The 16,058-nt window shown below is 46.2% G+C and overlaps 1 protein-coding gene across 1 annotated transcript; it reads right to left on the bottom strand.

Annotated features, from left to right (window-relative positions):
* Positions 1-511: 511 nt before the first annotated feature.
* On the bottom strand, positions 512-5,824 carry LOC127582747 (testis-specific serine/threonine-protein kinase 6-like; the record flags this gene model as incomplete). The annotated part of the gene is made up of 3 exons (XM_052038310.1): positions 5,036-5,824; positions 1,807-1,822; positions 512-531 (listed from the first exon to the last, which is right to left on the bottom strand). Coding segments are annotated over exons 1-3 (825 nt in total), but the record flags the coding sequence as incomplete, so codon positions are not given.
* Positions 5,825-16,058: the final 10,234 nt, after the last annotated feature.

Raw genomic sequence — 16,058 nt, forward strand, 5'->3', positions numbered from 1 at the left:
CAAACAGAACATCGATAATTACTCATGATGTTGATGTTGGGGATGCAAAACCAATCAAACAACACCCATATCGAATGAATGTGGAAAAAAGTAAACTTGTTGATCAGGAAATAAAATACATGTTGGAAAATGATATTATTAGACATTCTAGTTCAAATTGGAGTTCGCCCTGTGTTATTGTACCTAAACCTGATGGAACTGTTAGATTTTGCACAGATTACAGGAAAGTGAATGCTGTAACAAAGTCAGATGCTTACCCTATTCCTAGAGTGGATGATTGCATAGACAGAGTGGGAAAGGCAAAATTTCTTACAAAGATTGACCTATTAAAAGGGTACTGATGTGTTCCATTAACAGAAAGAGGAAGGGAAATTTCAGCCTTTGTAACCCCTTCTGGATTGTATGAATACAATGTTTTGCCATTTGGAATGAAAAATGCTCCGGCAACATTTCAAAGAATGATTAATTCGGTGATTCATGGGTTAAAACATACAGATGCCTACATTGACGACTTAGTGACTGGGAATGATACTTGGGAGGATCACATCTCTGCGTTAGAAAGGTTGTTTGAAAGACTTTCCAAGGCTAACCTTACAGTTAACTTGGCTAAAAGTGAATTTGGCCATGCCACTGTGACGTATCTTGGTTATGTTGTAGGTCAAGGCAAGCAAGCTCCTGTTCAGGTAAAAGTTCAAGCAATATCTGAGTTCCCTATTCCCACAGGTACGAGGACTGTTAGAAGATTTTTGGGAATGGTTGGATATTATCGAAAATTTTGTAAAAATTTTGCTGATATTGCTCTTCCCCTAACTAATCTTCTGAAGAAGGGAGTAAAGTTTGTTTGGACAGATTCTTGTCAAGAAGCATTTGAGAAGCTGAAAGCCATTTTATGCTACCATCCTGTGCTCAGAACACCTGACTTTGAAAAGCCATTTTCATTAGCAGTAGATGCCAGTGATGAAGCTGCAGGAGCTGTGTTGTTGCAGAAGGGTGACCTTGATGATATTGACCATCCTGTAGCTTACTTTTCAAAGAAATTTAATGAGCATCAAAAGAATTATTCCACCATAGAGAAAGAATTACTGTCGCTTGTTTTAGCCTTGCAACATTTCAGTGTATATGTTTGCACCGCTCAGAAACCATTGACTGTATATACAGATCATAACCCACTGGTGTTTCTGAGCCGAGTCAAAAACAAGAACAGAAGGCTGTTAAACTGGAGTTTAATTTTGCAAGAGTTTGATCTCATGATAACTCACATTAAAGGCAAAGATAATGTGATTGCTGATTGTCTTTCCCGATGTTAAATGGGAAACATGTATCTGTACTAATCTGATAGTCTGTAGTTGTGTAGCATGATAATTATTAACATTATTAACTATGCGCGGTTAAAATTTTCTTGGGAAAATTTTTTTTTTAGGTGGGAGGTGTTACGGACTCAGTGAAAGTCCCTTTAAGATAGAGAGAGTGTGTGTATGTGTGTGTGGGGCGTGCTTACGTCAATAGAAGATAAAGGACGTAATGACGTTGTTGAAGAAGTCAGAAGAAGAAGAAAGAGAGAGAGAGAAGGGAGAGAGACACCAGCCTGCTTGTTTTTCTCTATCGATGGATGAGAAACAATAACTGTGTTTACCACTGAAATCCATGTATGGAAGTTGGAAGTAATCCGGTGGAGTTCACTTTGTTGCTGACCTGTAGAAGGAAACAGGTATTTGTGTGTGGACGACCACGATTCGGATGCTTTTCGGGGTGAGGAAGTCACTACCGAGTAAACACTGAAGTGTCGTTTGGGTTCCATCGTGGAACATTTGGATTTCGTATGTACTCTCTCTATGTTTTTCTACATCTACATCTTATCTTCAGACAACGGTGGTTGTTGAAGAAGCCCTTGCTCATGTTTCACCTTATGGCTTGCGGAACTGAACTTTAAGAACCATTCAGGAACTGGGAGTTTTGGACTTTGTCACACACACACACGACGAGTTTAGTTTGGGGTTAACGTTCGAGGTTTAACATTTTTGAATTCTAACATACTAACATTTTTTTTTTAACTTTTATTTTACGTATTATCAATAGTAGTGATTAATAAAATAGTTTTTAACACTAAATCATGCTAAGTGTGTTTCTTTTGTTGCTGGTTCGTGACACATATCACAACTTCAGGAAAGAGTTTGTGAAAAGCACTTTGTAAACGCATATCGTGTTCCTCTCCTCCCTCTCCCTCCTCTCCTACGCCCTCCTCTCCCTCCCTCCCTCTCTCCCTCCTCTCCCACTCCCTCCCTCCCTCTCCCTCCGCTCCCTCACCTCCCTGCTCTCTCACTGATCACGGCCTCCCTGTGGCCAAACCAACCCTATCAGCATCTCTGCCGTCTGTGGGAGCTTTCTATGTAGGAGATGGGATCTTTCTGTGTACAATGTGACTGACTCTGTGCTGATTGGCTCGTTGGGTGTAGAGAGCTCAGAAACCTGTGAGCCTCTCCCAGAGGAAGCATGTTACAGCAGTGGAGGTGCTGGACATCTTAAAGTGTATGAAGGGAGACAAATCTCCGGGGCCTGGCCAGGTAGATCCAAGAGCACCGTGGGAAGGTAGGGCAGAAATTGTGGGAGCCCTGGCTGAGATTTGTGCATCATCGTTAGCAGAAGACTGGAGGGTGAATGAGGCTGCAGAGAAAAACCTGGGTACTATAGACGTAGGCGGAGGGGATTCTAAGAGATCAGATATACAAGCACTTGGAAAGACAGGGTTTGATTAGGGATAGTCAGCATAGCTTGGTGTGTGGGAGATCACGTCTCACAAGTTTCATTGAGTTTTTGAAGAAGTAACCAAGAAGGTCGATGAGGGCAGGGCAGTAGACGTGGTCTATATGGACTTCAGTCAGGCCTTTGATAAGGTTGCTCTGGAAGGTTAGATCACATGGGATCCAGGGAGAGCTGGCGAATTGGATACATGATTGGCTTGATGGTAGGAAGCAGACGGTAATGGTGGAAGGTTGTCCTTTGGACTGGAGGCCTGTGACTAGTGGTGCTCCCCAGGGGCTGGTAGCGTAACGTTATTACAGCACCAGCAACCTGGGTTCAATTCCGGCTGCTGTCTGTAAGGAGTTTGCATGTTCTCACCATGTCTGCGTGGGTTTCCTCCGGGTGCTCCGGTTTCCTCCCACATTCCAAAGACGTACGGGTTAGGAAGTTGTGGGCGTGCTATGTTGGCGCCGGAAGTGTGGCGACACTTGCGGGCTGCCCCCAGAACACTCTACGCAAAAGGTGTATTTCACTGTGTGTTTCGATGTACATGTGACTAATAAAGAAATCTTATCTTAGGCCAGCCCCTGGGGAGCACCATAGAAATGGTTTGGATGTGAATGTACAAAGCATGGTTAGTAAGTTTGCAGATGGCACTATAGTAGGTGGTGTGGACAGTGAGGACGGTTCTCAGGATTTACAGCAGGATCCTGATCAGCTGGGTCAGTGGGCCGAGGAACGGCAAATGGACTTTAATTCAGATAAGTGTGAGGTGTTGCATTTTGGGAAGACAAATGAGGGTAGGACTTTCACAGTGAATGGTAGGGCCCTGGGGAGGGTTGTAGAACAGATGGACCGAGGACCACAGGTACATGGTTTCCTTAAACTGGCGCCGCAGGAAGACAGGGTGGGGAAAGGGGCTTTTGGCACGCTGCCCTTCATCAGTCAGGGCACTGAGTGTGGAAGTTGGGAGGTTATGTTGCAGTTGTACGAGACGTTGGTGAGGCTGCATTTGGAATATTGTGTACGGTTTTGGTCACCCTGCTGTAGGAAAGATGCCATTAAGCTGGAAAGAGTGCAGAGGAGACTTACGAGGATGTTGCCGGGACTTGAGGGACTGGGTTATGGAGGGACTGAGCAAGTTGGGACTTTTTTCATTGGAGAGTAGGAGAATGAGGGGTGATATTATAGAGGTGTGTAAAATTATGAGGGTTGGGGAATCAAGAACTAGAGGGCACAGGTTTAAGTTGAGAGGGGAGAGACTTAATAGGAACCTGAAGGACAATGTTTTGGTCAGTTTATGGAACGAGCTGCAAGAGGAAGTGGTTGAGGCAGGTAGATTAACAACGTTTGAAAGGTACTTGGACAGGTACTTGGATGGGAAGGGTTTAGAGGGATAAGGGCCAAATGGGGGAAAATGGGAATCTTGGTTGGCATGGACCGGTTGGGCCGAAGGGCCTATTTCTGTGCTGTATGACTCTGTGCTAACCTCCTTCCTTTCAGTTGTTTTAGCTCCTTTTTTTTAATCAAGTTTCTTCACGTATTCAAAGGGGTTGATTTTACATAAAACGCGATGGCAGCTGACCATGTCTCGGTGCCTCCCTCTCCTTAACTTGACTCCCACATCTCTTACGTTACAATTCTGAAGTTTACAGGGCCCTGTAAAGTGCATCGTGTTGGTAAAATTTCCCACTTAAATGCTCTCTCTATTTTCTCACTGTCTATTCTCTCGCTATCTAATCTCCCTCTAATTTGTTTTTAATCTCTCACTCTAATCTGTTCTCTCAGATCTCACATCTCTCTGTAATCTCTCTCATCTTTCTTTCTCTAACTTTTCTGTCTAATCTCTAATCTCTCTTTCTCACTCTAATCTCTCTCTAACCTCTATTTAATCTATCTAATCGCTCTAATCTCTTTTCCTAATCTCTCTCACACTGTCTCTTTCACACTCTCTCTCACATTCTCTCTCTCTCATGCACTCTCTCTCACTCTCTCTCTCACTCTCTCTCACTCTCTCACTCTTTCTCTCACCCTCTCTCACACTCTCTCTCACACACACACACTCTCTCTCTCCCTCACTCTCTCTGTGAATCTACCTGATAATGAGACAAGGTTGTGTAACAGACCCAGATTTGTCGCTATGGACAACCAACAACTGAGCCAGGAGCCCAATCTGTGTCTGAGACTAACTTACCCGCTGCAATATGTGGACAGTGCGCAGGGCAATAATGCAACAAGGATCCCGAATTGAGCCACTTTAGAGCATATTCCTTTATTTGCGTTCTCTAAACCATGCATGTCTTGTCACTTGGTTAGCCGTTGGACGCATCGGTGGACTGAAAGTTAACAATTTCTCTATCAAAGACTGGCACCTCTCTTCTAGTGTAATCTCCTCTGGATAAATCACACCCATTAGCTGTTTCTCTGGTAACTTGCTGATGCTGGAGTCATTGAATGGCATGTAACCGGTCACTATCACATACAGGATGACTCCCATGCTCCAGATATCGTACTTTTTGGGGTCGTAAGGAACACCCAGAAGAACCTCAGGAGGGGAGTAGGCTGCGGAGCCACAGTAGGTGGTACTGAGTTCTGGGTACCCCCGGCTCTTCCTCCCAAATCCAAAGTCTGCCAACTTCACCTGCATTTGCTCAGTCAGTAGGATGTTCTCGCACTTGAGGTCCCGGTGGACAATGTCACGCTCGTGAAGGTACTTGATGGCCTTGGTGACCTGGGAAAACAAGCATTTGGCCTCCTGGCAGGACACACAAGTCCTTTGTTGGATCAGCTGCAGAAGGTTTGTCGAGACCAGCTCCATGACGATGTAAACCTTCCCATTGCGAACTTCAATAAACTCATACACATGCACAATATGAGGGTGCTTGATCCCCCTCAAAATGGCCAACTCCCTCGGCAAGAACTTGCTGGCAAAATCCTTTGGAACTTTCTTCCTGTCGACCACTTTGATTGCTACATTTTTGTTGTACTTTTTTGAAATGGCCTCTTTTACTTTGGAGTAGCTGCCCTCTCCTATAGTCTTCCCTAGTTTATAACCTAACTGTGCTAGTAGTTTGCTCCCCGACATGTTACACAGCCATCTTGTTAAGGCAATATCCTAATGTGTAAACTTGTCCTATCAATGCACCTGCTGTAATAATTCGCTGTTGTGAAGTTTTCCTTGTGTCACACCTCAGCCCCATCACCTTTTATAGACGTGTGACCTGAAATGCTTTCAAAAAAATATTGACTGCACTGACTTTGCAGTTAAATATGAATTGATGCGTCACTTCCCACTGATATCTTTTCCAAAGTCACAGCTCTCTGTCAGCTCAGGAGAGGACTTCAGCTCCACTCATTCCAAGACAGTCGAGCTTGCTGTTGCTTTGAGGAAGTACAGGAAGGGATGAATCTCCAGTCCCCACACTAAAAGTAGAATGTCTTGTCGGGACACGTGAAATGTTTGTTTTGCCTCTCACTGGTGGGGAGACTTCTGACACTTGGCCTTGACACAATACTTATGAGGTCAGCGCCATCACTGAGGTGAAGGGTGGGGTGCCTTGCTGCAGTGGTCAATGGACCAGACTTTTCTCTGGAAGTTCTTTTCTAGTTGGATGATTCTTCATTCCTTCAGATTTCTAACGGACGATCCCCAGGACCATTGGCTGTCTTCCTCCTGATTTCCTGGATGACCTGGACGTGTTCCTCAGAAGCATTCGCCAGCTCTGTGATTGAAACTTTCTGGAAAGACGTGACAAATAGCTCACCCTTGGTCATGATCCAAAAGGGAGGAAAGCCCATCATGTGGAGGGGAACCCCCATCATTTCACCAGAAGAACCTATTTGAAGAAGTTCTTCAGGAGCAAGGGATTGATCTGATTTGAGTCACATTTAGGTTCCTGCGTGGTGGGACCTTTGCCATTCCATGTTCATTTCAAACAGGGAATTATAACTTTGGGAGTCACTGTTAAAGTGAAGAATATTCACCGTGAAAACCCTATAAATGGGACGATCCAGAGGAGAGGTTCCCTTACCTTCTGAGGTGCTTCAGACAAACTTCAGTTGGGTGCTCCTATTTTACTGGGTTGCCATTGTTATAGTTTGTCCATTTTAGCTCCTTATTAATGGTCGCTCTGCTCGTGGGACAGGAATAAACAGGTACCCTCGTCGTGAGCAATCACCTCACGTCACCACATAGAATCATAGAGAGGCACAGCACGGAAACAGACCCACACGGCCCTCATCGTCCAAGGACGATGGTCCAAGGAAACCAGCAACATTAGTGCAAGCTTGGCAATGGACATCCCTCCAGCCTGTGAGGAAGGGGTCAGAGAGGGGAGGAGAACCTCCGTTTGGAAAACAAGTTGGAGAGGAGGTGTTTCTGTGATGGAAGACAAAATAGGCAGAGGGTGTTTGAGGATCGGAGAGTCTGTGAGTGTGAGACGAGCACTGAACGTGATACACACAAAGCAAACTGGACTGAGGAGAAAAGGTGAGAGAGTGGTCACCTGATAGATAGCAGAGTACGGGCCCTTCTGCCCACAATGTTGTGCCGACCTATATAAACCTACTCAGTGATCAATCTAACCCTTCCCTCCTACACAGCTCATAACCCTCCATTTTTCTTACATCCATGTGCCTAGCTAAGAGTCTCTTAAATGTCCCTATTGTATCAGCCTCTACCACCAGCCCCAGCAGTGTGTTCCAGGCACCCACCACTCTGTGTGTGACATCTCTGAGATCTCTGATACCTCTGACATCTCCCCTAAACGTTCCTCCACTCACCTTAAAAGGATGTCCTCTGGTATTGGCCATTGCCGCCCTGGGGAAAAGGTGCTGACTGTCCACTCCATCTATGGCCCTCGTAATCTTATACACCTCTATCAAGTCACCTGTCATCCTCCGACGCTCTAAAGGGAAAAGCCCTAGCTTGCTCAACTTTTCCTCATAAGACAGGTTCTCTAATCCAGGCAGAATCCTGGTAAACCTCCTCTAAAGTTTCCATATCCTAAGAGGTGACCAGAACTGAACACACTACTCCAAGTGTGGTCTGACCAGAGTTCTATAGAGCTGCAACATCACCTCATGGCTCTTGAACTCAGTCCCCCTACTAATGAAGGCCAGCACACCATACGCCTTCTTAACCACTCTATCAACTTGTGCAGCAACTTTGAGGGATCGCTGGACTTGGATCCCAAGATCCCTCTGTTCCTCCACACTGCTAAGAATCCTGCCATTAACCTTGTGCTCTGTCTTCAAGTTTGATCTTCCAAAGTGTATCACTTCACACTGTTCCTGATTGAACTCAATCTGCCACTTCTCCGCCCAACTCTGCATCCTGTCTATATCCCGTTGTAACCTACAACAACCTTCTACACTATCCACAACCCCTCCAAACTCTGTCATCTGCAGACTTACTAACCCACCCCTCCACTTCCTCATCCAAGTCATTTATGAAAATCACAAAGAGCAGGGGTCCCAGAACAGATCCCTGCGGAACACCACTGGTCACTGACCTCCAGGCAGAATACTCTCCATCTACTACCACACTCTGCCTTCTGTGGGCAAGCCAATTCCGAATCTTTGCAGCCAAGTTTCCATGGATCCCATGTCTCATGACTTTCTGGATGAGCCTACCATGGGGAACCTTGTCAAATGCCTTCCTAAAGTCCATATACACCACATCCACCGCTCTACCTTCATCTATTTGTTTTGTCACCTCCTCGAAAAACTCAATTAGCCTCGTGAGGCTCCACCTACCCCTCACAAAGCCATGCTGACTATCCCTAATGAGACTTTGCTTCTCAAAAAGCTCATAAATCCTGTCCCTAAGAATCCTCTGCAATAGTTTGCCTGCCACTGACATAAGACTCACTGGTCTATAATTCCCAGGATTATCCTTTTTACCTTTAACCCTTCATTCTTGTCCTGGGTTAAGATGGGTGAGGAATATTCAAAGAGCTTCTCGGGGTTTGAGAGTGGAAAGGATGTGACAAGGAGTTGGAGATGCAGAAAGGAAACATTGGGACCACTGGGATAACCGTAGTCTGCCATCGGCTGTATTTATGGTTCTGGGGAAAAGGCAGCTCGGTGGAGCTGAGTCCACGGCCAAATCAGCCATGATCTTATTGAATGGCGGAGCAGGCTCGATGGGCCAGATGGCCGACTCCTGATCCTGCTTCTTAGACAATAGACAATAGGAGCAGAAGTAGACCATTCGGCCCTTCGAGTCTGCACCGCCATTTTGAGATCATGGCTGATCCTCAACAATCAATATCCTGTTCCTGCCTTGTCCCCATGTCCCCTGATTCCCCTATCTATAAGAAACCTATCTAGCTCCTTCTTGAAAGTGCCCAGAGAATTGGCCTCCACTGCCCTCTGAGGCAGTGCATTCCACAAATTCACAACCCTCTGGGAGAAGAAGTTTTTCCTCACCTCTGTCCTAAATGGCCTAGCCCTTATTCTTAAATCATGACCCATGGTCCTGGACTTCCCCAACATCTGGAACATATTTCCTGTCTCTATCTTGTCCAATCCCTTAATAATCCTGTATGTTTTAATCAGATCCCCTCTCAATCTTCTCAATTCCAGCGTGTACAATCCCAGTCTCTCCAACCTCTCAGCATAAGACAGTCCCGACGTCCCTGGAATTAACCTCGTAAACCTACACTACATGCGCTCTATAGCCAGGATATCCTTCCTTAACCCTGGAGACCACAACTGTACACAATAATCCAGGAGTGGTCTCACCAGGGCCCTGTACAAATGCAAAAGAATCTCTTTGCTTTTGTACTCAATTCCCCTTGTAATACAGGCCAACATTCCATTAGCCTTCATCACTGGCTGCTGCACTTGCTCATTCACTTCCAGTGACTGACGAACAAGGACTCCTAGATCCCTTTGTATTTCCCCCTTACCTAACTCCACATCATTCAGATAATAATCCGCCTTACTGTTCCTGCTCCCAAAGTGGATAACCTCACACTTATCCACATTAAACTTCATCTGCCAAGTATCTGCCCACTTACCCAACCTATCCAAATCACCTCGAATTCTCCTAACTTCCTCTACACGTCATACTGCCACCCAACTTTGTATCATCAGCAAACTTGTTAATGTTATTCACAATGCCTTCATCTAAATCATCAACATAGATCGTAAACAGCTGCGGTCCCAGCACCGAGCCCTGTGGCACCCCACTAGTCACGGCCTGCCATTCTGAGAAACATCCATTCACCCCTACCCTTTGTTTCCTATCCGCCAACCAGTTTTCTATCCATGTTAATACCCGCCCCCCAATTCCATGAGCCCTAATTTTACCCACCAATCTCCTGTGCGGCACTTTATCAAATGCCTTCTGAAAGTCGAGGTATACAACATCCACTGAATCTCCCTCGTCTATTTTCCTGGTTAAATCCTCAAAAAACTCCAGTAGATTAGTCAAGCATGATTTGCCCTTGGTAAATCCATGTTGACTCGACCCAATCCTATCATTGCTATCCAAATATGCCGCTATTTCATCCTTAATAATGGACTCCAGCATCTTCCCCACCACAGATGTTAGGCTAACTGGACGATAATTCCCCGTTTTCTCCCTCCCTCCTTTCTTAAAAAGTGGGATAACATTAGCCATTCTCCAATCCTCAGGAACTGACCCCGAATCTAAGGAACGTCAGAAAATGATCACCAATGCATCCACAATTTCTAGAGCCACCTCCTTTAGTACCCTGGGATGCAGACCATCTGGACCTGGGGATTTGTCAGTCTTCAGCCCCATTAGTCTACCCATCACCATTTCTTTCCTAATGTCAATCCACTTCAGTTCCTCTGTCACCCTCTGCCTTTTGTCCATCCTTACCTCTGGGAGATTTCTTACGTCTTCCCCCGTGAAGACAGATCCAAAGTACTTATTAAATTCGACTGCCATCTCCCTGTTTCCCGTAATAATTTCACCCGATTCGGTCTTCAAGGGCCCAACATTGTTCCTAACTAATTTCTTTCCCTTCACATACCTAAAAAAGCTTTTGCTATCCTCCTTAATATTCCTGGCTAGCTTGCCTTCGTACCTCATTTTTTCTTCCCAAATTACCTTTTTAGTTAAATTCTGCTGCACCTTAAAAATGTCCCAATCTTCTATCTTCCCACTCAGCTTGGCTCTGCCATACTTCTTCCTTTTTAACACAATGTTGTCTCTGACTTCCTTTGTCAGCCACGGTGGCCCCTTTCCCCTCTTTGAGTCTTTCCTTCTCTGGGGAATAAACTGATCCTGCACCTTGTGCATTATTCCCAAGAATACCTGCCATTGCCGTTCCACTGACAATTCTGCTAGGATGCCCGCCCAGTCAACTTTAGCCAGCTCCTCCCTCATGGCTCCATAGTCTCCTTTGTTCAACTGCAAAATTGACCCTTCTGATTTGCCCTTTTCCCTCTCCAATTGCAGATAAAAACTTATCGTGTTATGGTCACTACCTCCCAATGGCTCCTTTACTTCGAGTTCTCTTATCAAATCCTGCTCATTACACAGCACTAAATCCAGAATAGCCCTCTCCCTGGTCGGCTCTCGTACCAGCTGCTCCAAGAATGCATCCCGGAGGCACCCTATAAACTCCCTTTCCTGGGGTCCAGTACCAGCCTGATTTTCCCAGTCCACTTGCATATTGAAATCCCCCATAACTACTGTGACATTACCCTTGCCACGTGCCAACATTAACTCACTGTTCAGCTTGCACCCAATATCCATGCCACCGTTCGGAGGCCTGTAGATAACACCCATTAGGGTCTTTTTGCCCTTACAGTTCCTCAGTTCTATCCACACTGACTCTACTTCTCCTGATTCAATGTCCCCCCTTGCAAGGGACTGAATCTCATTCCTCACCAACAGGGCCACCCCACCCCCTCTGCCCACCTTCCTGTCCTTACGATAGCATGTATACCCTTGAAAATTCATTTCCCAGGTCTGATCTCCCTGCAGCCATGTCTCCGTTATCCCAACAACATCATACTTACCCATTCGTATCTGAGCTTCAAGCTCACCTACCTTATTCCTGACACTCCGTGCATTCAGATATAGGATTTTTAACCCATTTCTCCTCTCTCCAATCATATTAATGTTCCGAAATTGTGTAGTTCCTATCTGTCCTCTACCCTCCATCTCGCTATCCTCTCTCTCATTCTGGATCCCCTCCCCCTGCAAATTTAGTTTAACCCCCCCCCGAGCAGCATTAGCAAACCTTCCTGCAAGAATGTCAGTACCCCTCCAGTTCAGGTGTAAACCGTCCCATTGGAACAGATCCCATCTTCCCTGGAACAAATCCCAGTTATCCATAAACCTGAAGCCCTCCCTCTCGCACCATCCCCTCAGCCACGTATTAATCTGCCTAATCTTCCTATTCCTCTCCTCACTCGCATGTGGCACAGGCAGCAATCCTGAGATTGTTACCCTGGATGTCCTGCCCCTCAACTTAGCACCTAACTCCCTGAACTCCTTACGCAGGACCTCCTCTCTTTTCCTGCCCACGTCGTTAGTCCCCACATAGATCACAACATCTGGGTTCACGGCCTCCCTCCTGAGAATAACCTGAACCTGATCTGAGATATCCTGGACCCTGGCACCAGGGAGGCAACAGACCATCCGGAATTCCCGATCATCCCCACAGAATATCCCATCTATCCCCCTGACTATAGAATCCCCTATCACTACCGCTCTCCTCTCTTCCTTCTTCCCCTTCTGAGTTGAGGGTCCACTCTCGGTGCCAGAGACCAGACCTCCGCAACTAGTACCTGGTAGGTCATCCCCACCAACAGTATCCAGAGCGGTATACCTATTATTGACGGGGACAGCCACAGGGGTGCTCTGCTCTCTCTGCCTGCTCCCCTTCCCTCTCCTGACAGTTACCCAGTTACTCTCCTCCTGTCTTATCGGTGTGTCTATCTCCCAATAACTCTTATCTATCTCCACCTCTGCCTCCCGAATGATCCGTAGTTCGTCCAGCTGCTGCTCCAATTCCCTAACTCGGTCTGCTAGGAGCCGCAGCTGGACGCACCTTTTGCAGGTGTGGTCATCAGGGACAACTGTGCTGACCCTGACCTCCCACATACCGCATACAGAGCACATCACTGCTCTAACTGTTTCCCCCATATCCTGCTCCCAGATTAGTTACAACAAATCAAGACAAAAAGTACCCACCAGACCTTACCTTATGTTCTTATGTTGTTCTTTGGGCCAGCGGGCAAGGTCACAGGTCAGTGAGGGCAAAGGGCGGGGACTACAGCAGTAAACCCTCACCTGCCAAATGAAGGTAACCACATTCCTCTCCCCCCAGCTTACCAATGGTGCCTATCTAACAACAGCTTGTTGATGGTGGAGGGACTGGCTGGGGTCTTGGTTTCTACACGAGTGACCTCGTCCAAGCAGCGGGTCTGATGCTGTGCTGGAGTGGGACAGGAGGGTAATGGTGGGGGACAGGAGCAGGGATATGCCGTAACCAACGACCAGGGAAGTGAGGCATGGTGACAACGGACGCCCCCAGGCTGGGACCAGTGTGACCAATCGGCAGTGTAGTGAAACACCTCAGCTTGGTGCCAGGGTCAGTTCTCAGACTAAACAGAACACAAGACAGCGATTTATCACCCCCCCCCCCCCTTTTTACCACCACTTCACTCACCGATTACAACCAAATGTAAAGAGCTCAGAGGCAGTGTGTGACTGTGTATGGCACTCGTACTGTAAGTGTGGAGAAGCTGAGATTGTTCAGCTTTGCACAGGGACAGTTAAGGGAAGATCTTGAAGTCAGACGAATGGGACACCAGTTTTACAAAAATTGGCAGCAAGGAGCCAGGAAGGTAAAGGCAGCTTGGCCTTTATTGCAAAGTGAGTGAAGTTTAAAAGTAGGGAAGTATTCTTCCTTTCTCAATCTTTTTATTAATTTTCAAATTGGTACAAAATAATATATCTAACATTAGTAATTCTACATCTGGTGCAGAGAGATCAGGACAGCAGTCAAAACAGTTAACACACAGTAATCTAGACCTCCCGTTCTCTTGTTAAGTGAACAAATACAAAAAGAAAGATTGAAAAGAAGTGAAATTTAATTATATGAAAGAAGAACCCCCAAATCAAACAAAATATTGATGATAAACCAAAAAAAACCCAAGAACTTCAGAAAAGAAAACTGGACTGATATCTCTTCAATTAAAAAGAAAAAGAAACATTACTATGTCGTCAACTCTGCTCCTCTGCATTCAAGGGTTATTGAGAGGGATCTGAAAAAAGGTCAGCTTATATTGTATGGAAATATTGAATAAATGGGCTCCAAACTTCCTCAAATTTAAGCGAAGGATCAACAGTACAACTCCTAATTTTTTCTAAGTTTAAACAAGCTATAGTTTGAGAAAACCACTGAAAAGTGATGGGAGGCCTTGGATCCTTCCATTTGAACAAAATGGATCACTTGGCCATTAATGTGATCCATTGACTCACCCACACTGACTGTGATGTGCATCTACACTAATCCCATTTGCCCACACTAGTCCTGTATCCTGCTGCTCCATTCCTGCCCAAGTACCTGTCCAAACGTCTTTTAAATGTTGTTAATATTCCTGCCTCTGGCAGTTCGTTCCACACACCCACCACCCTCTGTGTGAAGAACTTGCCCCTCAATCTCCTTCACATTTCTCCCCCTCACCTTAAACCTGTGCCTCTAGTTCTAGATTCCCCTGCCCTGGGGAAAAGTCTCTGACTTTCTACCCTATCCATTCCCCTCGTAATTATATAAACCTCTACAAGGTCTTTCTCAGCCTCCTGTGTCCCGGTGAGAATAACCCAGCCTGTCCCATCTCTCCTTGTACCCACAGCCGTCCATTCCAGGCAACACCCCGGTGAATCCCTCTTCTGCACTCTCTCCATTGTCACCACCTCCGTCCTGCAGCGTGGTGACCAGACTACACAATACTCCAACTGCAGCTTGACCACTGTCTCGTACAGCTTCAATGTGACATCTTGTACTCAATGCCTCGGCCTGTGAAGGCAAACATGCTGAGAGCCTTCTTCACTGCTCTATCCACCTGTGCCACCATTTTCAGGGAGCCATGAACTTGCACCCAAGGTCCCTCTGTACATCAACATACAAGGTCCCTGCCATTTACTGTGTGTCCTGACAATGTCCTGTCAGTATTTCATGTCCCAAAATGCATCACCTCACACTTGTCTGTATCTGCCGCCACTCTGCCCAACTTTCCAGCTGATGCATGTCCCTCTGTATCCATTCACAACCTTCTTCACTGTCTACAACTCCACCAATTTTTGTCTCATCGGCAAACTTACTGACCAGTCCTCCTACATTCTCATCCAAGCTGTTTATATACAGTATATTGCAAACATCGAAGGTCCCAGCACCGATCCCAGCAGTACACCACGGGTCACCGAGTTCCAGTCAGACAAACATCCCTTGACCACCACCCTCTGCTTCCCATCACCCAGCCAGTTTTGGGTCCAGTTTGCTGCCACGCCTCTGATCCCTTGTGCCTTAATCTTCTGGACCAGCCGACCCTGTGGGACCTTGTCAAAAGCCTTCCTGAAGTCTGTGTAAGCCACATTTACTGCTCTGCCTTCATCAGTCTTCTGAGCTACCTCTTCAAAAATCTCAATCAGACTTGTGAGACGTGATCTGTACAAAACCATGATGACTCCTCCTAATCGGTCCCTGCCTTTCAAGTGAACGTAAATCATGTCCCTCAGAATCTCCCTCAGAATAACTTCCCTACCAAGGAGGTAAGGCTCACCTGCTTATCTCCACCAGGCTTATCCTTCCTTCCCCTTTTGAATAAGACAACATCAGCTCCCCTCCAGTCTTCAGGGACCTCACCCATGGCGAACGAAGATACAAAAATCTCCATCAGAGCCCCCGCAATCTCCTCCCTTCGCATCCTGGGATAGATCAAGCCCTGGAGATGTGCTCACCCTAACCTGCTCCAATATTTAGAACACTTCCTCCGTCCTAATATAGACGTGAGCCAGAATATCAGTGGACCCTCCTTTAACTCTCCAGCCTCTACATCCTTCTCCCTGGTGAATACTATGTCGGACCTCACTCGTGTCCCCAGACGGTGGAGCAGAGTTTCATTCAGTTACTTGCTGGGATGAGAGAGTTGTTCTATCACAAACAGATCCACATTCTTAGAGTTCAGAAGAATGAGGGGTCATCTTATTGTAATATTTCAGATCCTAAGGGGGTACAAGAGGGTAGATGTCAAAATGTTTGCACTAGTGGGAGATTCTCAAAGGGAAGTCATTTAAAACTTCTTGCAGAGGGCGGTGAATCTCT

The sequence above is a fragment of the Pristis pectinata genome, chromosome 24 (assembly GCF_009764475.1).
Source record: "Pristis pectinata isolate sPriPec2 chromosome 24, sPriPec2.1.pri, whole genome shotgun sequence".
Taxonomy (NCBI): domain Eukaryota; kingdom Metazoa; phylum Chordata; class Chondrichthyes; order Rhinopristiformes; family Pristidae; genus Pristis; species Pristis pectinata.